The sequence below is a fragment of the Hippoglossus hippoglossus genome, chromosome 10 (assembly GCF_009819705.1).
Source record: "Hippoglossus hippoglossus isolate fHipHip1 chromosome 10, fHipHip1.pri, whole genome shotgun sequence".
In the NCBI taxonomy this organism is placed as follows: Eukaryota; Metazoa; Chordata; class Actinopteri; order Pleuronectiformes; family Pleuronectidae; genus Hippoglossus; species Hippoglossus hippoglossus.
In genome coordinates this window covers 24192007-24214349 of record NC_047160.1, presented here as the reverse complement: position 1 = coordinate 24214349, position 22343 = coordinate 24192007, and the positions used below count along the sequence as shown (strand labels likewise).

The window sequence follows — 22343 nt, the reverse complement described above, 5'->3', positions numbered from 1 at the left end:
CTGTTAATAAGGAAACAATCATTTGCGAATCTCTAATCCTTTTAATTGTCTCATGAGCCTTCATCTTGGGATTTCCTGAGGGAGCCTGATCCCTGGGCTTGTGTTTGTTTGCTCGTCTGTGAGTGAGCAGGATTATGCAAAAACTACTCGACGAATTACCATGAAACTTGATGGAAGGATGTGGTGTGTGTCGCGTGTTTCCTCGGTCAGCCTGGATCGTTGCACCGATAAGTTCATTGGTAAAAGATATGAGGGGAAATCTATTGAACAATAACCTCGAAAATAAGTATTAACGCATTAATCGTTTTGTTTTGCGGACCAGACTCGGAGCCACGGAGCTGCACGTCTGCACAACGTCTCCATCCAGTCGGCCAGTCCAGTAACGGCGTCGGTGCTGACACGCGTCCGACATAAAGCCCATGCAGCCAGACTGATGTGACGAGGAGCTCCATCAGGAACGCTGTCAGGAAAATGTTTATAAATACAGCAGCTGGTTGTGCAGGCTGTACATCTTTCTGCTGCGACTAACACGGACCAGTAGATCATCTTAGTGTGTACGTAAATCTGTCATAGACCTGCGAGGAGCCGTGATGAAAGCCATGTCCATTTCACTGAGACCGAGAGGGGAGAGACGACTGGACGTCAGGATCCACGGCTGCAAAGAGACTGAGGAGGAGGATGTGGTTTCACTGTCACTGAATCTGTTCGTCCTTATCTATCCATCTATCTATCTATCTATCTATCTATCTATCTATCTATCTATCTATCTATCTATCTATCTATCCATCCAGTTTTGATCAGGTCTTACTTTGCAGTTTAAATCAATGGATCATTGTTTGTGAGTCTACCTGCTCTCAGCCCTGCAGACATTACATTCAATGCTACATAACATTCGCCCACTAGGGGTCATCACTCCAGGGTTACTGCAGTTCAGATGTGGTGGAGCGTTGACGTCTCCTCCTGCAGCAGTGAACAGTGAAGAAGCTCATTATGAACTCTATCTATTTTACACTGGAAACACTATTTTCTACACAAACTACACCTTCGTCAAACATATTCAAATAACAGAACTAAGGAATTTCAAATCCGCCAAATTATGTTCAGTTTTATAATGGTTTTAGATAATATATTGCACGATACTGCAGAGGAACACCACCTCTGAACACTTAGAAGGAGGTCCCATCACTATTATTACCGACTTTAGGTCTTTTAACTTTACAGAACTTTTACATTCACAAAGAAAACAACCGTTATAACATACTAGAGGAAAGAAAAACTGAAAAAAGCATCATATGTCTCCTTTCAAGTATTCTGGGAACTTCTTTTGTGGCCTTATTAGGAGATTTAATGTTTTTTTCCGTTAGTCCGTTATACGTCATTCAACGAGCAGAATAGAAGTTGTTCAGTTAACGTTCCAACAAACTCTGACTTTAAAATCACTATTTTAACCTGAAGCATTTTTCTGTCAGATGACACCACACACAGTTTTGCACAACGTAAACTCTGCATAAACACATTTCGCAGGAGAAAGCGCAGTCAGGTAAACATGGCGGCTCCTTTTTTAAAACTGGAGACGCATTCCTGCTCCTTTCTCTCCAGGTTTTAAAATCCTTCCTTTCATTAAGGGATCACGGCGTTCAACCTGGATTCCCTCGGTCAGTGCACACGATGCAAAGCGCAGGTTTTCTTAATAATTCGTGCGCTCATTGGAGGCTTACAGGGGGATTTGAGGTGACCTTGATGAAACGGCCTCTAATGGATGTGGTATGGGCGCGCTCTTGCATTACATTACATTCGAAACTGGCCGATCGGCTGTAATTAAGCGATTATAGAATACATCTGTCGTCAAGAAGTTGTTTTCTGGGGCTCGGCGCAACTTTAACTGGACAAACAAAAAACTTCCCTAATGACGTCAAGATTTCCATCCGTTCTGATGCACTCACGAAACACACACACACACACACACACACACACACACACACACACACACACACACACACACACACACACACACACACACACACACACACACACACACACACACACACACACACACACACACACACACACACACACACACAGCCCCATGGCCTCGTCATCCTTCCCTTTGCTTTCTGCTGAGGTAAAGAATTGATTTAAATAGTCTTATTCTCTGATCTATAAGCAGGTTGGTATTGTACTAAAGGCAGGATGTTACCCCCCCTCCACCACCACCACAACCTGCTTCTTGTGTGTGTGTGTGTGTGTGTGTGTGTGTGCATCGAGCCCCATAAGTGTGTATGCGTGCATGCTTCTCTGCAGCTGTGCAAGGTGGATCTTGTGCGTGACCCCTTGCATGTCACAGCCGTCGCGGTATCACCCCCCTGGTTTGTATTTCTCAGGAAGCGGCCGCTCGGAGCGTACGTTCCCGCAGCAGCTCATTGTTACCTGAGCGGCAGAAAGGAAACAACTGCAGTTCCTACTCGACGTGTTTTTGTGGCTCGTTGGCTTTTGTTCCTTGCAATGAAAAGCACGGGAGGAAAAAACACACACGTCGATCCTGTGGGTACATGTGTGCGTTGTGTGTCTGTTTAATGTGCATTCAAGCTATGTGTGTGTGGGGTTGGGGTGGGGGCTGGAGAGGGTGGATACACACACACACACACACACACACACACACTATTTACAACTCTTCATCTTCGCTCTCCACCTTCTATCAACAAAAGGATCAAATGATTATGTGCTGGTAATGTTATAATTATCACCAGTTACACAAAACGTCTCAGTGTCTTTCAGCTCGTTGCTTTGGTTTGAATGTTTTTGGTTAAATTTCACCGCTCTCATAAAAACGACACTGTCCGTCCACCGAGGCCCAACAGGCCCCTGAAAGTCAATCAAGCCTCCTTGCACCATGATTTAATTTAAACACTTTACTGTTCTCCAGGCTGATGCTGGAGGAAGTTCATTCTCTTTCTTTTATTTCTGGAGGTCGGCGAAACCTCCCTCATCTGGAAGTTAGTTCCCTGACTGCACATTAGAGAAGTTGAGATACAATCCCGACAGATAAATTAAAACCTGAGACCCCTTTATAGAATTCACTTTTCACTTGATGGTGCAACGGATGTTATGTAAAGGTTCAATAATGACCTATATTCACTCACTTTTACATTATTGTCAATGTTAGTGATAAGGCTGTGACACATAAACCTCAGATAGTTCGATGAATATTTAGTTCTGCCGATTTGTGGGACAGATATTTATCATTTGCATGAAGCCAGATTCTTTATATCTATTTCACATCCGTTTGTATTACATCTGTACTTTATAATAAGTCTGAATGAGTCTACAGGCAGAAGGTGAAGCCTGAACGCAGCCTTAACTGACTTCTGAATCTGTTTGCTCGCCTGTGGTGTTCTTGCGAAGGCCTGTGTTTGTTCAGTGATTTGGGTTTGGAGATTTTTGGGGGAAGCGAGCACAGTCAACCGGGGTTGGGGAGGTTGTTGTCTCCCTCCGGGGCGCGAGGAGGTTTCTCAGAAAACACTGCCAGCCACGTCTGGACCTCTGCGGACAGTAAATCACGCTCTCCGCCGAAGCGCTTCCGCACAGCAGCCCTGGCTCCCTCCTCAGCTGGAAATGCAATACGCCACGTACCCCCGGCCCGGGGACCACCCAGCATGCACATGGGGTCACACATACACACATACACATACACATACACACAGACACACACACACACACACACACACACACACACACACGGAAAAACAAACGTGCATGTGCTCGTGCAATCACACACACCCCCACAATCAAACACATGTAGATACACACGTATACAAGCCACGTCGTGTTTGTCCTCGGGATGTGAGGTGGATGGTTTGTGGCGGTGGGAGTGAGGGGGCCGAGGAATTTCACAACAAGTGGTGGTTTCGGTGGTTTTCTCTCGCTGGGATCTGAAAACCACAGCAACTCCCGACTTCCTCTTTTGCAAAAATATCAAAGGCAGCTTGAGCGTCTGTGTTCAAAGTGAGTCGGACTCCAAGAAGACATCGAAAAATAGTTATTAAAAACTAATTTGGGAAGAAATGGGTCGCTAGGAATTGTGGTTTGGGGTCAGCGCTGCAGGCAGAGGTGCGGGGGGGGGGGGGGGGCTCTGATTAGCCTAAAACGCTAATGCTCAGTAACGAGCTGTTATTCGTTTTGCCGTTTCTGTTTGTTGGTTGAACGCCCATGAGTCCATGAGGCAAACCAAACTGCTAAAAGATGGTGAGTGAACATTTTTCGGCCCGCTGCCACGTGCAGCTTCATTTTGGTTTTCCCAAACGATGTCGGTTTCTGGGAGAGGAACGAGGCAAAAGAGCAACAACGATGTTTCACAACTGCTCCGAGGAGATGAGGATGTTTTTCTTGGTTTCTGCGGCATTTTTTATGATGCAGATTTCATGACTTCATCAACATCCATAGCCGAGTTTGTTAGTCACAGTATCTATCAGAGTCTAAACTCACATTTGAGAATATCCCTTTTAACTCGGGGCACCAGTCTGTATTCCCGCCCTGCAGCAAAGCCCCTGTTCAAGCAACTTATAAAATGTATATAATAATTCAAGATGTGTTTTTTTTTCGTATTGGGACGGAGAAGTGATAAAATAAGAGGTCAAGTAAGTGACAGACAGTGTTTACTCGCCTGCTTCCTTGCAAACAGCTGCGAGGTCTGCGCCTACGTATCCATGAGCCGCATCTGCCAGCTGTACCAGCTCCTCTGTGGTGGCGCTGCACGGCACCCGACTCAGCTGCTTCTGCAAGATATCTGCACGCTCTGCCGCAGCAGGAACTCCCACCTGCCACAACGGAAATAGAACATCATTCCATGTTGGTGGAAACCTTCAAGGATTGTTTTTGCAGAGACTTTTTCAGCAGTGTGTGTCCGTTGTTCTCAATCTATCGATTTTAGCCACGACGAAGATCAAGCTGGGGAGTGTTGAATGAAAACTAGTGGCCTCCAGTGGGTAGTAAGAAGAAAATAACTAGTTATCAATCTATTACGGGACATTCACCACGTTCCTCTGCGACAGGACCTGGTAATACGCACCTCCAGCTCCTTGTCAAAGCGTCCTGGTCGCCGCAGGGCAGGGTCGAGGGCGTGGGGCCGGTTTGTGGCCCCCAGGACCAGCAGCTGACCCGAGTGGCCCTCCTGGAAGGAAAGGAAACAGAGCAGAGAAGAGTTTTATTACAAATATTATGTTTTCAGCTCATTAAACAAAACCAGTCAATTAGATTTATATGAGTCAATAAGTGATCAAGCTGAGTCATGTTGCTGGAATCACATCAGGGACAGTGCAGTGCTTTGGTCTTAAAGCAACACTGTGGATGATTAGAGAAAGTTTCCTCCTTCGTTCCCACTCTTCACCCTGATCGTCTTGTTCTCTGTAACTCTGGTGAGTGGGTTCGATCTCCTGTGAGAAGAACTGAGTGAGAGTCGCAGCTTCAACTGTCAGAATCAGCTCCAGCGAGTTGAAGAGCTGAACTGTGGATCAGTTAAAAAGACTTTAGAAGTTATTAAAAACCAGAGTTTATATCCAATATTCAGCAGGAAACTTTCATTATATCTAAACAGAGTTTGGTGGATTTGTTACAGCCGCTGCTCTTCTGGTTCAGGAAGCAGAGGATCATGGGTAATATTGACTGTTCAATTGTCTTATTTCAGTTAGTGATTAGATGGGATCAAGAGATTGATAGGCTTTGTTTTTTCTCTACGTGAAAACCACTCCATCGCTTGGACACTGAGAGAATGAATCACCACGTGTGGCTGCAGGGGGCGCTGTTTCTCAGTTAAAGTCACATATTATTCATACATTTTTCAGAAAGAAGGCAAAACACATGTAAATACTCGACTAGTGCGAGACATTACGCTTTCCAGTCTTAATAACTTTGGAATGTGTAAAAATGAGGTTAAGGGAGTGAGTGATGAACACCAGGAAGTAACACAGCTGTGTATTTACTGTAACTTCATGACCACACATTTGTGACTCACTCCATCTTTCAGGGTTTCATATGTTTAAGAGGTTTGTGATATTTTTTTTTTTTTAAGCCTCAGAGAATTTTCTGACTCGAGTCTGATGCTGAACTCGACTCGTCTTTTTCCCGGGGTGGTCCGCCTGCAGAACGAGAAACACTTTGTTTTGTTCCACCTTTCAGGCAGAAACTTAAACACAAATAAATTACAGTGAGGGTAAAAAAAAAAAAACCCGCTGAGGAGCAGGAGCAGGAAGCGATTTCTTTACATTCCATTACCCAATCAGAGCTGATGACCTTGAATCCTCTGGTCTGGAAAACAGACGGGAGCGGGGGGGGGGGGGGGGGGGGGAGTCGCTGTATCTGCGTAACATCACCGATCCGAATGAGGCCTCTTTTGCCAGGGGACACAGAAATGTACTTGGCTGATAAAGTTATGGCAAATTGGCAGGTCATGGCAACCTTGGGTGATTTCTTTCCCAGGCTCCCACTGGGCGTGCATGTGCATGTGCATGTGCGTGTGCGTGTGCATGTGCATGTGCATGTGCATGTGCATGTGCATGTGTGGGGAAGGGATCATCCTTTTTCTCATCAGACGCTCAAAGTGCGCTCGGTGGACAAACAGCGCCCCAGAGACACAGCCCACAGTGTCTGAAGGGCGTCCAGCGCAGAGATGGTTTCTACAAGCTGTGTTTCCGATGAGGACGTTTCCGATGAGGACGTTTCCGATGGGGACATTTCCGATGAGGACGTTTCCTCACGGAGACGCGTTCTGCTGCCGAGAGACTCACTGCTCGGGGTCCCGAACAAGCAGCTGCTGGACAGTGTAACACAGACCATCTTGCAACAGTCTTTTTTTCGCTGTTAAACATCGTCGCATGATGGCGTGGGGAGAGAACAGCCCGATTCGAAAGGACGCACTGATGTGGAGCGTAGAAAAACGTAACGATTATTTTAACCAGACCAGAGAAGATGCGGTTTAAATGGAGTAACTTGTATAAAAACTAGAACAGCAGTGCACAAACCACCGCCAAGGCCCAACTGCGCCCTTAAATTCAATCAAGCCGCATCATATAGCACAGACTTGATATCACCCACTAAATATACCTGAAATCTCTCTCTGTCTGTCAGTGGCTCGTAGATCTTAAGAACCGTTCTTCTTATCAGCGTCACACGTGGCCTGTGTATTGTTAAGGCCCCAGTGAAGTGCGACTTGGACACGTGATCCGTTCAATACTAATACACTCTGAATAAACAGGCGACCAGAGCTGTGCAGCAGCGGCGGCTGGGATTCGTCAACGTCACTTACGAAAAACAGTGCGTTCAACAACAGTGACAACGGATGCTCCAGTTGTGGGTTCCGCCTGCGGAGTTCAGCTTCCCTGAGCTTTGAAGGAACAGGTGAACGTCTCTCAGTGCGGACGTGACGCTTTATTTCTTTTCTTCCATGTCTCATCCTTGGACCAAGTTTCATGATGATTTGTTCAGTCGTTTTTTGCGTAATCGTGCTGATAGTATTCTTAAACGACTGTAAATTAATCTACTAACTCAAATGTTTGCTGTGGGATTTCAGGGGTTTAGTCAGGAATTAAGAGATCGTTCACAGTTCCGCTTAAACTAGTGCTGACACATTTCTTTTCTTTCCAGAGGAAACTTACTGAGCCGATCCCGTCCATCAGAGTCAGGAGAGAGGCCACGACTCGTTTCTCCACCTCGTTCTGCGCCCCCTCTCTCTTCGGGCACAGAGCGTCCAGCTCGTCGATGAAGATGATCGCAGGTTGTCTGTCAAACCAAAGATCAACGTGAGAAACGTGTTTATTTCAAAATGACCAATTATGAGACTGTAGCAACCAAAATCACAAGTTAATGAGGTTAATGAAGTTTACCTCTGAGACGCTTCAGTAAATATCTGCCTCAACCTCGCTTCTGTTTCCCCGTAGAACCTGAAAGAATATAGAGAGTATAAATGATAAATACATCTTTAATTAAATGAAAAGTCTTCACATGCTGTTTATTTATAAAAGATTCAAATCCAACCACATATTCCTCACTTGCTCATGATCTCGGGGCCGTTGATCACCGTCATGTGAGCTCCCACCTCATTGGCTATGGCTCGTCCAATCATAGTCTTCCCCGTGCCCGGGGGGCCATACAGAAGAACCCCTCTGGGAGGTGGGATCCCTGCAGTGAAAACAGAGTTAACTCTCTTCTAGCTCGTGTCTGTAACTCCACATCGTGACGAGAGCATCGTGGGCATCTGGCGGCCAAATGTTTGAAAGTGCACTGATGAATGGCGTCGTGCTGCCTGACCCACCGTAGTTTCTGAACAGCTCAGGGTGTTTGAGAGGAAGCTCGATGGTCTCTCTGATGACATCCATCTGGCTACTGAGCCCACCAATCATGTTGTATGTGACCTTTGACCTCTTTGCTTCTGCATCTGGATCCTCCCGCCCTGCTCTGTGTCTGAAACTCACTTTCGTGGAGCAGGAGAGCGAGTAGAAGGTGTCGGTGTTCAGTGCACCACCAGGGGGAGCTGTGGGGACTTTCCCTGTCTGCTCTGGTTCGAGTGAGCTCTCCAGACAGACAACGTTGTCTCCTGACCCTGCAGGAGGATTCTGGGAGTTGTAGGAGGGACTGCAGGGAGCAGGAGATGGGGAGAGGGAAAGGAGTGGGATGGGTCGGCGTGGGGTGCTGGCTGTAGGACCAGGCTCTCCAGGCATGCCCGGTGGCCCCTCGGCGCTGTTATCCTCCACTGTGAGCATGCTGAGCTGCAGGGAGAGGTCGGCTGACGTGGAGTCCAGCACAGAGTGGATCACGGACGACTCCTCAGTGTCTGGACCTGGTTCTGCAGGAGGAGCTGGTCTCTGGAGGGTGACGCCGTCCTCACCTCTGACGGATTCGACCCGGAGACTGCATGAGCGGCCAAAGTAGGTCAGGGAGAGGACGTTTCCTGGAAGAACGATGTTCCCAGCTGCCACGAGAGAAACACACCAGGAGACTTGTACCAGCTCAGGACACGGAGCAAACTAAATCACAGTATTCTTTCTGTATCGTTGAAAAAGAACTTCAACGACAGAGACATTAAAAACTGTGCATGAAGCCCAAACAATTATCTTTAAAAATAAAACCTACTTTAAAGCCCAATGGACGGAGCGCTAACTGAACTTTAATTAAGACCTACGTAAACGTATTTAAGACCTAGTACATCATATTTTTGAGTAAGTAAGACTATTTACAGGTTGAAGACAGTTTCTGCAAGTAAAACACAGAATATAACCAAAAAGCAGAAGCTGACAGCAAATCAAAACATGAACTTACCCAAAGATCTCAGGAGGAAGTTGTTGAACTCATCAGTCTCTGGTGCGTTGTCTTTAGACCTGAACGAGACCAAAGATAAATACATAGGATGACTAAAGAAAGCACAACAGAACAGTAATAACATCACATATAAAACAGATGCACAGTAGTTTAACACTTAGACTGTTGACTGTAGATTGACTGTAGCTGCAAAATACAGCCAGCAGATGGCAGCATAACCTTAAAAACGAAGCTCTGAGCCAGTCTGTGTCTTTAGATTTATTTTTAAAAGATACACAATTATATTTCATGTCCTCTTGTTTCTTTTCACGACATCACATCAACTTTAACAAGATCAATTTGCTTCAATAAGACACCTGAGTTTTGTTGATAACAAGAGAGAAGCACTGTGACTCTTAAATATCTTGTTTAATACGGAGCGTGGGGCTTGTAGTCAGTGAGAACCAGCTGATCTTTACCTGTTGGTGAGAACCACCTCTTCAGCCTGAAGCACGGCTCCTGTGATCGGCTGCAGCGTCACCGCGTCGCCCGACTTCACTCCCAGGTTCGTCTGGGCACTTTTCTGAAGACCGACTTTTCCACCTGGAAACGTTGCGGCCGGCCATCCCACACACACCTGAAGGAAGAGACAGAGACATGTTCAGCAACATAATACAAATGGTTCAGGCAGCTAAAGGTCAGGCAGGGGGGGGGGGGGGGGACCTCTTGTTGTCCTGTGGGGGCCGTCAGTAGAACCGGTCTCCCGATGCAAACACCGGCCGACTTCAGTGAACCGAGGCTCAGTTGGGCTAAAGTTGATCTGCAGGTTTTGGGTGTTTTGTCATCAGCTGTGAAACAAACAAAAAAAAAAGTGACAAAATTATGATTTGAAATCAGGAAGTTGAAAAACAACGAAGGGGTCGAAAATCACATCGAGATAAAACTAGTTTTATTTCAGTCGATATCACGATAGATGTTATATTATTGTTTCTTTTATGTTTAAAAACAAATTTTACAAATTGGAGGTAAATTAATTATGTGTTCCATCTCCTCTGTGTGTTTGCACAACACATAAATATTATATCAATATATATTTGTAATCTTTTTAAAGTACTGTCAAAAATTTAAAGACGAGACAAGGTTGAGATTAATTAAAAACAATAACATACATATTTACGTGTGTTTATGTTTACTGAGCGTGTATTAAACTATTTCCCTTTTGCTGCTGTAACATAGTAAAATCTACTTTTTATTTATTTATACTTTTTATGTATATAGGCAATATTGACAAATCACAATTTGCATGTGAAGGTTTAACAATGTGCAACATCCATCTCATCCTAAGTCTTAAAACACCATTAAAAACAGGTTTTAAACAGTTTTTGTGGCATAAAACTTCCTCTGTGTGTTTCCTTGTTGTAGTAGAAACAGAAAAACAACACAAAGAGAGAATTTCATATTAATAAGAAGAAGATATTGATTGATTTGTCACAGCTGAAAAACCCTTTCGGCCTCAGTCTGTGTTTCAGGTTCAATCCCATCAGCTTGAACTCAGAGAGAAACTGCATCAGGTGTTTTGTATTCATCCAGATGTTTACACATACGCACGCACGCACGCACGCACGCACACACACACACACACACACACACACACACACACACACACACACACACACACACACACACACACACACTTGTAAATGAGTGTGACTCTCACCCTTGTCGATGAAGTCCATGACAGTGAAGAAGCAGCTGGTCCTGCAGCTTCCTGCCTCGTGTCCCGGGGTCTGGACGCTGGACGAGTCGCTCGAGCTCAGGGGGAGAGAACTGTCTCCTTCACTCGTCCTCTTCGACTTGCTTTTACTTTTCTTTGACGACATGTTGACGGTGCACGTCTCCACGTGAGAGGGAGAACATGTGTAAACACGGAGGAGCAGCGCCGACAACTTCCTGGTTACACCGAGGCCCCGCCCTCCCCGTTACCGTAAACACCCTGCGCATCTGCGTGGAAATCTCCTGCAGGCAGTTTTCATTTAGATCAATTACATTTTTTAATGACAAAAAAGTAAACGATTAAGAAAAGTTACACATTAATTAATTAAATGTGAATTTCCACTGAGAAATTGTGTAATTTTATATCTGCCTTGTTTTCACCAGGCAGCAACACACGATAGAAAAACATTAACGATATTAAAAACATAAATAAGACACATTCGGAAGATATAAAAAATGTAAAAATCAATAATTTTACGCTTTTTAAACCGTTTATGTGCAATATTATATTAATTGTATAAAAACGTTTATATTTAACCAGATTAAAGGTTTAATTGTCTGATTTATTAGCCGAATTTACCATTAGACACCAGCGCTTCTTCTGATTCTAACCACTAACCTGGTGAGTTAGTGCAATTATATAAAATTAGTTAAATTGTCAGATTTGTGAACGAGGTTCGTCACAGCATCACCCTGTGGCCGTGGGAACCTCAGCTCGGATACTTACGGTATCTACGCAGCTTCCGGGGCGGGGCTTTACGTAACCGTACTTCAGAGTTCGAACCCAGCTTCGAGAACCTGGACGAGGTCCACGTGTTGTTTTATTTCTTTATCAACATGGCCGCTTCTTCTTCTTCTACGTCTCTTTTCAAACTGCTGCTGCTGCCGCGGCTGCTGAGGGAACCGTTTCGCTGCAGGACCTCCGGTGCCACACGCACAGCGGTCCGTGCGTTCTCCCGCCCGGCCCCGGCAGGTGGTTCCCTGCCGCACCGAGCAGAGGGCACCGGGGCGGTGACCGGGGCTGTGGACCGGGCTCCGACCGGGGCCGTGGACCGGGCTCTGACCGGGGCCGTGGACCGGTTCGGGGGCGTCACGGTGCAGCTGAGTGACGCCGGTTTACCCGCTGACATCAGCGAGAGTGTGTTCAGCGACTTACTGCGAGGTTTGTTGTTGTTGTTGTTGTTGTTGTTGTTGTTGTGGAGCTGAGAACTACACGTGTTGTTTTTTATCAACTCACACAATCTGTGTGTGTGTTTGTGTCTGTCTGTCTGTGTCTGTGTGTGTTTCTCTGTTTGTGTGTGTGTGTGTGTGTGTCTGTCTGTCTGTGTCTATGTGTGTGTTTCTCTGTGTGTGTGTTTGTGTCTGTGTCTATGTGTGTGTTTCTCTGTGTGTGTGTTTGTGTCTGTGTCTATGTGTGTGTTTCTCTGTGTGTGGGTGTGCGTGTGTGTGTCATGCAGTGATTCATTGCTTTTCTTGTTGTTTTATTTTCCATTTTGTTTGTGTGGTTCAAATTCCCTTTAATTTATAATTTTTTCCAACATATATACTTTATTACATTATTGACATACATTGAAATGTGTTTGGTGACTCTCGTGAAATCAGCAGCAGTAAATAAATCGACATACATAGACAGGATACAGGATAAAGGATCATGGACAGATGCTACAGATGTTAAATACATAATTTAAACTACAAAGTGACTCATCATTTATAAATAGGCAGAGCAATGATAAAATATTAAGTAGAATATTGATTAAAAACATCATGTTCCATTGACAGCTGCTGTTTAAAACCTGCAACACACAGACTCATAGTTCAACAACTAACAAACTAATAAAATGAGGGATATTAATGTCCCAGAGTTTTTTAAGCTGTAAACTAAATCACATGATTATTCTTTGATTAAATGCTTTAATATCACATTTATTAAAGAATGAATGAAAGACATCTACATTTATAGTTAATGGCTCCATACATTAGTGTGACAAGGCAAAAGCACAATAACATCAAGTCTCCATCCAGCACATTGTGTCTGTTGTTCATCTTTGTCTCTTATCTTCCTAAATCTTCCATCTTTGTACCAAACGGAAATCTAATTAAAAAGCATCTTTCACTTTTGATCCATCATCCTCCACGTTCGTCTGTTTCTGCAGTTCGCTCTTCAACAGAAGCAGAAACATTTGACCTGTGTTCTCCGCAGATGCGTTGGTGCGGTGGAGAGCCGAGGGGAAGGTGGCAGTGTGGCTCCGAGTTCCCATCTCGCTGAGCCGGTGTGCAGCCGCCGCCTCTGCTCACGGCTTCGCCTTCCACCACGCCCGGCACGACCACGCCGTCTTGGCCCTGTGGCTCGGAGAGGGCCAGAGCAGACTGCCGGGGTTTGCAACTCACCAAATTGGAGTGGCAGGTAGAGATTTTACACCTGCAAGTTCATCCTCTGTGACAAAATGAGTTAAAACCACATCAATCTGCTCACAAAACACTTTGTTTTTCTTTTATTCCAAGTGTAGGAGGTTGTTTGTCTGCTTGGTTGTTTTGCATTTTCAAACTTTGACCCATTTCACTTGCGTAAGTGGAAATTCTCTCACACTGGGGAGAGCAGCAGCTGGAGGAGGAGCTGCCGTCCTCGTGTGCAGAGTGTGTGACTGTCCAGCAGGGGGCCGCTTATACCTTTTATTAAAGAGTGGAAGCACTTGAATCATGTCAGAACATGTCCAGAGCATCTTTCATTTGGGGGGGGGGGTGACCCACCGACCTCAGTGTCGGAAACAGATGAAACTAATGATTTGGAATCTCAAGTATGCAGCAGCTCGTTCCTTCCTCCTTTCTTTTTGTCAGACAATCTGATGGAGATCTTAGATTCACTTTTAAAAACTCACCACTGTGTAACTTTGGTTTAATGAAACATTTTGGGGTTCGACAACTTCTTATTGTTCTTGTTTGGGCCAAACAACATGAGAAACTGAGCTGAATGAGATGCTCACTAAACCTCAGTGTCGAGATAATACACATACGCTGCTGGACGTAAATGTGTAATTTACTCAGAAAATATGAGCTCATAAGGATTATTATTATTATTAGTAGTAGTAGTAATAGTACTAGTAGTAGTAGTATTAATAATAGATATTCCAATATCGATACCAGCATCAGAAATGCCTCTGATTCTGCCTAATCTGCTGTGACTGGCATCAGCAAGTACGTGAATCTATGTACTCATCTGATACCACGTCTTTAAAATATATGAGATTAAAATGATCTTTTCCCAGAAATCACCTCTTCGCCGTTTAAAAACAGCTGTTGTGACGTACTGCCACTACACAAAGTCACGGTATCGGAATCAGGAAGGGTCTCGTAACGTCTCTATTTATTAAAGCCATTCATTCATACTTGGGATGGTCAAGTTATATCTAAATAAATGTACCGCAGGTTGAATAAACTGCTCTTCACAGAGTAATAACAGGAAATAAATGAAAGATAATATTTATTTAGGCTGATATACTCACTACTTGTGAATCATAAGTTTCATAGTTGAGTGCAGATCCTTTAGTATTTGTGTTTTGGACGATGCTCATCTCCCTCATTACAGCACAGACCGATCCAGCAGCTGAGTATCAGACTATTAACAAATGTGTGTTTCCTGCTAAACACAAGAACAGTCAGCGTCCTGGACCTCAAACTCATATTTTCTATAAAAACATATTAAAAAACCAAGTGTAAACTCAAATAATGAACATTTCCACAGTTCCTCTGTCTCATAATTCCTATCCCCCACCCCCTGTTTTCCCCTCAAATGCTCCTGTTGAGCATTTAGTTTCCTGGACTGAAGGCTTCTTAATGATAGCCTCTCTGAGCAGCGAGCAGGCCTCCTCCTGTGAACTGCCAAATGGCTCAGGGAGCGGGGATGACATCAATTTCCACTTGGAAGTCCAAGTCAGGCCTTCAGGACGACACATCCCTCTTTACACATCTGTGACATTCATTTAAGGAGGCCCGTCTCGGCCGGTCAGACGGAGCAAACCGGAAAAGAGAGTGGCCCCTCTGAGCTGTCGACACCGGCACATATCTGCCTCTCTTAGTCACTAGCAGCCCGAAAAATAAAAGCCCACTCAGTCCGGAGACAAAAATGTTAAATGGTGAAGTGGACGTCATTCAGCTGAGTCACTCCGACTCTGTTTAGACTCAAAGTCGATGATTCTGTCTTAACACGAAACTTCCTTATTGTGTCCTCCAACATTTATTTTCTCGTTGACACTGTGGATGCTTGTAAGAGTCGGTGAGTTCATCCACCAGTTTGTCGATATTTACTGTAAATGTGGTTCTGACGTTAAATCAGCTACAATCAACATCTTTATATTGAACTGGAACGTCACTCAGTAGAGCTCATACGTCTGTCAAGCACCAACAATCAATTCAATGAAGAAGCACCAAATCACACACTCACAGATATCACTACTTTATGATGTGGCTGATCTTTCTCCAGTATTCTCTGGGAAATGAGTGGAAACGTCACAAATCAACAAACATTCCTGGACTTGCCCTTTCCTCCAGATCCGCACTTAATCTTGTTAAATGTGTTTTTTGGAACCATATTTTTGTTGACCTTGACCTTGACCTTTGACCGATAAACCCCAACGTAATATAGCCACGGAGTCTGATGAAAATCAAACTGTTTCTGTCACACACCATTCATACATTGTCAGCCATCGGGAGCCAGGGATCAAACCACTGACCTCCTGGTTGGTAGGCGGCCCTCTCTACCACCTTAGCCATATCCGCCCTGTTTGTCATATGCACTTTAAGGTGATAAATGTTTTCTCTTTAAAGTTTGGTTTTGCTGCCCCCAAGTGGCCAGCAAATGAGTCCTTGGCTCAAATACATTAGTTACCGTTCGTAGATTGAAACCAATTGAATCACTTTAAATGGTTTTGTGCCGATTGTCCAAGAGCGAGCGCCGATGTCCCCGTTTGTCCAAATCCTCGTCCGTCCACCAGCCGCTCCCTTCACAAGAGCAGAAACAGGTTAATTTGAAACAAACTTGACATCTTACGAGTCCCCGCAGGCCCCTGGAGCTGTAATGTGCTTATGGCTCTTCGGATAAACGTCAAGCTGCACTTTATTACGCTTTTATTTTTGGTGTTTTTGGCCGTCACTCTTGTGTACGGCCACCGAACTGGCTGAGAAGTGGGATAAAATTAAATTTTCGTTTTTTAAATTGTGAACCAGAAGCTCAGTAATGTCCTTCGTCAGGTTTATGTGCAGACGTGATTGATCTTCATCATCAGAGAAGAAAACCCATAACGCAGCGAGCAGATGCTGCCCGAGGTCTGACGGAGACTTTTTCCTCGACTCTGTGGAAGTTTAACGTTGTGTCCAAACTAATAATCAACGCTGAGCTGCTCTGCCAGTGGCTCTCCCATTAAAATGTTGTTATAGTAACCTCAGTGCAGAATGTAGATCAGATTACATAAGAACTTACATAATATTTAAAGTGACCATGTGATTTCTTTCTCTCTAGGTGCAGTAGTGGACGAGTCGAATGGAAAAGTTCTTGTCGTCCAAGACAGAAATAAGGTAAATGTGTTACTGTATTGTTAATAAATACACTTTATTACATTCATTAAAGATGATCAAAGCAAATACAAGACTTTTATATTTAACTTCAATTTACACATTGGGTTGAGTCGTCAAGACAGAATGTTAAAAATTTAGATTTTGTGAATTAAAGTTTAGTTATTTGTAATTTTACGAGAATAAAGTCATAACATCTAATCCCAGCTGAGACACTGGGAAGAGGCAGGTTCACCCTGGACAGGTCACCAGTGTATCCAGCTGATACACAGAGAAAAACAAACCATCCTCACTCGCATTCACGGACAATTTAAAGTCTCCAGTTACCTTTAGCTGCTGGTGTTTACACTGTGGAAGCTGGAGAAAACCCACACAGGCTGAGCTGTTCACACAGAAAAGCCTCCTGACTGTGAGGCAACAGAGAGCGAACAACTGCACACTATGCCGACCCTGTTAAAAACGGCCCAGTAGACAGTGGGACAACATTTGTATTGCCATGCACAACAGAAGGAAAAGTCTATTGGCATTTAGACTCCCTGGTGACGAGGTAAAGAATCTGAGCCCGGGGGTGAGACACTGGTGGTGGTTGTGATGAGATGGAGGGATACTGCAGATCTGACTGGATCAGGGGGCAGGAGGAAGGAGGCAGGAGGAAGGAGGCAGGACGTCGCGTATGAAGTCTTCGACATCATCGTCTGGCTGCTCTCTTTCCTCCTGAGGTTTTATTTTCTTGCTGCCTGCCAGAGTTTTTACTGGGTGACCGGCAGGAGAAGTTCAGGTCTGAAAGCTCTAAGCACTGATTAGTGATTTACAGTCAAACTGGCAGAACATTTCCCCCTCAAAAAAGGAAAAATCATCACATTTGTGCTGTTTAAAAAGATGTTTGGCCGTTAGTCCACCATCTCTTGACCCCGAGATCACTGATCCTTCCCTCCTCAGTGAAGAAACAAGCTGTGACTGCGCTGCTGCTCCACAAGATTAGTTGTGTTTACTCAGCGTGTTGTGTGTCGCCTGTGTTGATCCCCTCAGCAGCTCACACTGAACACAGCCCCGCAGGACATTAACCGACCTCAAGCAAACACAGTGTTTACACGAGCTGAATGTGCTCAGACGACTCAGTGAGCGTCCGTGTGTGTCCGCTCTGTAGCTCAACATGTTATTTAGTTCACTCACAACAGCCCTTCCATTTATAACCTTTCCTCTCAGATTTGTTTGTGTTCGCCGTCGGCCAAAACAAGATTAGCACCAGGACCTGAAAGGTCAGTGATGCAGCAATTTAGCAATCATGTCATTAGACAAACCAGCGAACAGGACTTGACATGAACCTGTACAGATGCTCTGATACCACGTTTCTCGTCCTGATACAGAAACGTGTGCATTTAAAATAACAACTTATAAACTGTAATGTACCAAAATCTGGTGCCAAACCCTCATTGCAACACTCCTGCCAAAAAAAGTTGAATCATCCACAAACAACAACACTGGGAAAGTTTAAACCGCCCTTTGGTGAATCTCTTTGATATTGTTGACATCTTACTTAACAACTGTGAAGATGTAATTGTGACATTCGATAAATTAAACAGTTGCCAAACAAAGCTTAAGCGTCATAGATAATGAAAATAACGTTTGGTTGCACAAGAGCCTGTTTCACGCATGAACGCATGTGTCATCGCTTCGCTGTCAAAGAACAATAAACTCCAGAGGGACGAAGTAATCACTGCTTCAAAAAGACGAGATGAAGAGCTCATACCTCCACCGAGGAAGTCACCTCAACAAACTACTACACGCACGCTGCTTTCAGACATGAACTCTGGAAAACATCTGGTAAACATCTGGAAAATTGGGTCTGGGCATTTTCGGGAGTTGGCCTTTCACATATCAGGAACCCTGGGAGATAGTCTTGGTCAGACTGGGTAGAGCAGCAGGAGGCAGGACGTGACGTATAAACCCAGCTGTGGCGATAACACACGTTTGTTTATTGCTCAGCGACATCGTGTCGGTTCTTATCACCAAAAGTTCTCGAATCTCGTCGTCTTTCCAAGTCTTCATCTCTTTTTCCTCCTGAGATATTCTCGTTCTTTTTGTCTTTTCAGATTTACGCCCACTCGCTTGTTGTGAATTTTAAATTAAGTTCAGCGCATGTCTGAAAGCAGCAACAGATTTCAGCTCCCGTCATCCAGATCCACCAATTAGTCCCTGGGGAACTTGTGTAAATGTCAAAAAATGCACTGACAAAGCAAGTGGAGAAACCAGTCCTGGATCCGCCCCCTTTGTCTGCATCCATGCCGAAATTTAATTACTTCTTCCTTGGTCCGTTTCCGAGCCTCCCACCAAGTTTCATGGAAATCTATCGAGTAGTTTTTGTGCAATCTTGCTCACAAACACACAGATGGACGGGGGTGATGACATAACCTCTGTGGTGGGGGTGATAAAAAAATGAGCCAATCTGCAGATACTGTCCTGTTCACAGGAATCTGCAGAGTTTAATGTATCTTGATGTATTCTGTTCAGAAGCAGAGGGAAACAGTTAGTGGCCTGGAAGTGCAGGGAGGGTTTTATCTCTTCCTCCTCCTCCTCCTCCTCATCGAGCTGTTTACTGGAAACAGGCTTTATAATAGTCTGGCCCTTGGCAGCAGAGCCACTCTGGCAGACCAAACCAGTTCAGAGCTCGTGAAGAGTTACCAACTTCCTGAGGAGAAAACCAGGACATGATCATTATCACTCGCACATGACCGAGGTATCAAAAGTGTCAGATCCCCGTTGGGCTCATTTCATTCATCGGGGGGGTGAATGATGTGAGAGGGTTTGATCCACTCGTCATCCGGTGACATTTACACCTCGTTCCCCTGCGGATTTTGGTGTGAAAAGTTCACGAGTGGAGCTCCAGTGGCGACGCAGCGTTTTACTCTGAAGGATCACTCGGACTCGACTGGTTAAAGTTACAGAAAACTTCCTTTATTTCATCCTTTTAGAAACAGCTCCAAAAATATAGCATTCTGTCGACAATACAAGACGAGCACAAGCACAGCATAACAAAATTCTTTAGGTAACTACAAAAATAGATATACACACGTCACTAACATCATAATTTAACCAGCAGCAAAATGTTATTTTTCAAGGTTAAGTGGTGAAACAGTTTTTTGAAAGACACACAAACACACATTAAAAACTCCAGAGTGAGGAACTAAATATAAAACATAAAAAGAAAAGAATCTCAGATCAGAGCGTTAAATATCTCTGTGTGTATAATTATAATTTCATATGTATAAGACAATCTCTCTTTCAGATCATATATGATCCTCTACTGGATACTGCCATTTTCTTTAAGAGTAAAAAAAACTACAGCTTTACCTTTAAAATATTTCCTCTAACAAGTGACTTTAAAATGTGATATTACATCATAGACTGTAAATAAAGATGGACGATATGACATCTCCCCGAAAGTGAAGCCATATCATTTATATTTGCTCTCTGGTGGCTCCTCCGTGTTGGTGGATGGGACATGGGCCAGACTAAGAGATCAGTACACGTCAAATATCCATCCACTGTTTTCTGCTTATTGGGGCTGAGGTCGTGGAGGTACTGGGGCCAAATAGGATAATCCAGACGTCCCTCACCCCAGCCACGCATTCCAGGAGGCATCTGGATGTCTGAACTCCTCAGCCACCCGACGGAGAAAACTTATTTGGGCCATTTGTTTTTGCGTCGGATAGTTTCCTTCTGTCATCCTAGGTCGTTCTAATTAAGTTGTCCGGCCTCCCCCTCTTGCCACATTCTTCTGTTCAAGCCCAACAGATGAACTTTGATTCTGAACCTGATCCCAGCCTGTTACTGACGCACATTCTTTTTGATTGTTTCCCCCCCCCCCCACATTACAAATATGCAGTAGAGCAGCATAAGAGCAGCCAACATGAACAACCCAATTATCATTTCCAAACTTTCTACGAGCCCAGCCCGGCCCCTCGGGACCCCCCCCGGCTTCGGTCAGGTGTCCACACTTTCGAGTGGAGACGCGTGATCCATGTCCATACACAGTCCATGCTCTACACCAGCAGATACATGTACAGCAGTGAAATCTGTCTCACTTGATGTTGAACTTTGCTCCTGAATTTCAGACGATGAACGCGTGGAAGTTTCCCGGTGGTTTGTCGGATCCAGGAGAAAATATCGGTGAGTGTCGCACTCAACAGAGCTAATAAAAAAAAAAAAACAGTAATACAGTACATCTAGCTAAACCCTTTACATTTAGATTTTAAGATGATGCATATACATTCATTTGAACGTAATAAAATAAGGAACTTTATATATATATATATATATATTTATATGCAGAGTCTCTCCCCATTCCCTTTAACGTTTTAAAAGCAGCTTTAATATTTTATACATGATCCAACAGAAACAAGCAGCATCAAATCTTTTTTTTGTATTTCCTTTCCTCTACATCAGTTTTCGGGGTGATTTGATATATATGTGTGATTTAATCTTTCCCAGGTGCCACTGCCGTACGTGAAGTATTCGAGGAAACCGGCGTTCGCTCCGAGTTCAGATCTCTGCTCAGCCTTCGGCAGCAGCACAACCACCCCGGCGCCTTCGGCATGTCGGACATGTACATCATCTGCCGACTCAGCCCGCTAACGTACGACATCAACTTCTGCACTCAGGAGTGTCTGCGCTGCGAATGGCTGGACCTCACCCAGCTGGCCAAGACCAGCGAAACCACGCCCATCACGACTCGCGTGGCCCGGCTCCTGCTGCACGGGCTCGAGCGCGGCTTCGACAGCATCGACCTCGGCGTGGAGGAGCTCCCGGCCGTCTACTCAGGGATGTTCTACCAGCTGTACCACAGGCAGCTTCCTCAGACACTGAAATCCTAGCACGCCATCATCAAACTGGGTCATCGAGGATCACGATAAGCTATGTTGACACACGGTTTGTCAGTATTAATCATATTTAAAGTGTATTTATGAATGGAGTGTTTTGACTGTTGAAGAAATACGGTGCAATAGACTGAACTACAGCACTTTGTGCGTTTTTAAAGGATCCGTTTCCATGACTGCAGAGTCTCATACGGTTCATCTCACACTTGAAGGACCTACACAACTGTTGTGTGGCTGAGATTCTACAGTTACCTCTTGTTTATACATTATTCTCCTGTGCAATGAACCTTCAGGGCTTTTTACACAATTCTCTAATTATACAAGGACAAATCAGGGAATGTTGTTTTAACAGAACATTAAGACAAACCCATTAAGTTAGTGGAGATACTGAACATTGTAGAAAAGAAGTTTGCAAGTACCTAATGGGTTTTGATTTGCTGTGTTTAGGTTTGTCAAATAAAATGTTAGAAAATTCCGCTGCTGTATTTTCAGTCCTTTCTCCTCAAGTCACTTCACCTCAGGATCTGAGTCGCACTTTTTAATCCCGATCATGTGGGAGACCCGTGTCCTGCTTTCAAACCCAAGACTCACACGCTCGTTAACTGAAGGCTAAGACGCAGACTGGTTATCTGAGAGGGAGGATCTGCGTGGATTAAATGAACAAATAATGCTGGGCTGCCATTCTCTGCTGAGGTGCACTTGAGCAAGGCACCTGGCTGCAGTTGCACTAGTGAAGCCGTCGATTGGCTGCACGTTAAAAGTCTGGACGTGTGCCACAGTTTTAAAGAAATGCTGAAGAAGAGCAGACGAGATAAAAAATAAAACATAAATAACTGTTAGGAC

The 22343-nt window shown here is 44.5% G+C and overlaps 2 protein-coding genes across 4 annotated transcripts in view; one reads left to right on the top strand and one right to left on the bottom strand.

Moving 5' to 3' along the window:
• The window catches only part of spata5 (spermatogenesis associated 5), a 98267-nt gene extending 86352 nt beyond the window's left edge, over positions 1-11915 (bottom strand). Inside the window, 11 exon segments of the mRNA XM_034597549.1 lie at positions 4661-4814; positions 5066-5167; positions 7647-7770; positions 7875-7931; positions 8040-8169; positions 8303-8959; positions 9307-9365; positions 9765-9922; positions 10009-10133; positions 11003-11301; positions 11786-11915. Of these exon segments, the coding sequence (XP_034453440.1) occupies positions 4661-4814; positions 5066-5167; positions 7647-7770; positions 7875-7931; positions 8040-8169; positions 8303-8959; positions 9307-9365; positions 9765-9922; positions 10009-10133; positions 11003-11165 (1729 nt within the window). The 5' untranslated portion in view covers positions 11166-11301; positions 11786-11915.
• Positions 11863-22319, top strand: nudt6 (nudix (nucleoside diphosphate linked moiety X)-type motif 6). Of its 3 annotated transcripts, XR_004615137.1 has the most exons (6): positions 11863-12220; positions 13259-13462; positions 16571-16626; positions 20739-20793; positions 21115-21551; positions 21583-22319. XR_004615137.1 is itself a non-coding variant. In XM_034597551.1 (5 exons), the coding sequence occupies exons 1-5, from the start codon at positions 11896-11898 to the stop codon at positions 21495-21497; spliced, it is 1023 nt and encodes a 340-aa protein (XP_034453442.1). In that variant the 5' UTR covers positions 11863-11895; the 3' UTR covers positions 21498-22319. The 3 variants fall into 3 exon arrangements, 2 of the variants coding, with proteins under 2 accessions (XP_034453442.1, XP_034453443.1); XM_034597551.1 differs by having other exon boundaries at positions 21115-22319; XM_034597552.1 differs by lacking the exons at positions 11863-12220; positions 13259-13462; positions 16571-16626 and adding an exon at positions 19449-20566 and having other exon boundaries at positions 20732-20793; positions 21115-22319.
• Positions 22320-22343: the final 24 nt, after the last annotated feature.

What these genes read in the sequence shown, in the direction of transcription:
- nudt6 (XM_034597551.1), top strand. Translation starts at nt 11,896, where the DNA reads ATGGCCGCTTCTTCTTCTTCTACGTCTCTTTTCAAACTGCTGCTGCTG. An exon ending in TCACCAAATTGGAGTGGCAG is followed by an intron (nt 13,463 to 16,570) that starts GTAGAGATTTTA and finishes CTTTCTCTCTAG; the next exon opens with GTGCAGTAGTGGACGAGTCG. An exon ending in TCGTCCAAGACAGAAATAAG is followed by an intron (nt 16,627 to 20,738) that starts GTAAATGTGTTA and finishes CCTGAATTTCAG; the next exon opens with ACGATGAACGCGTGGAAGTT.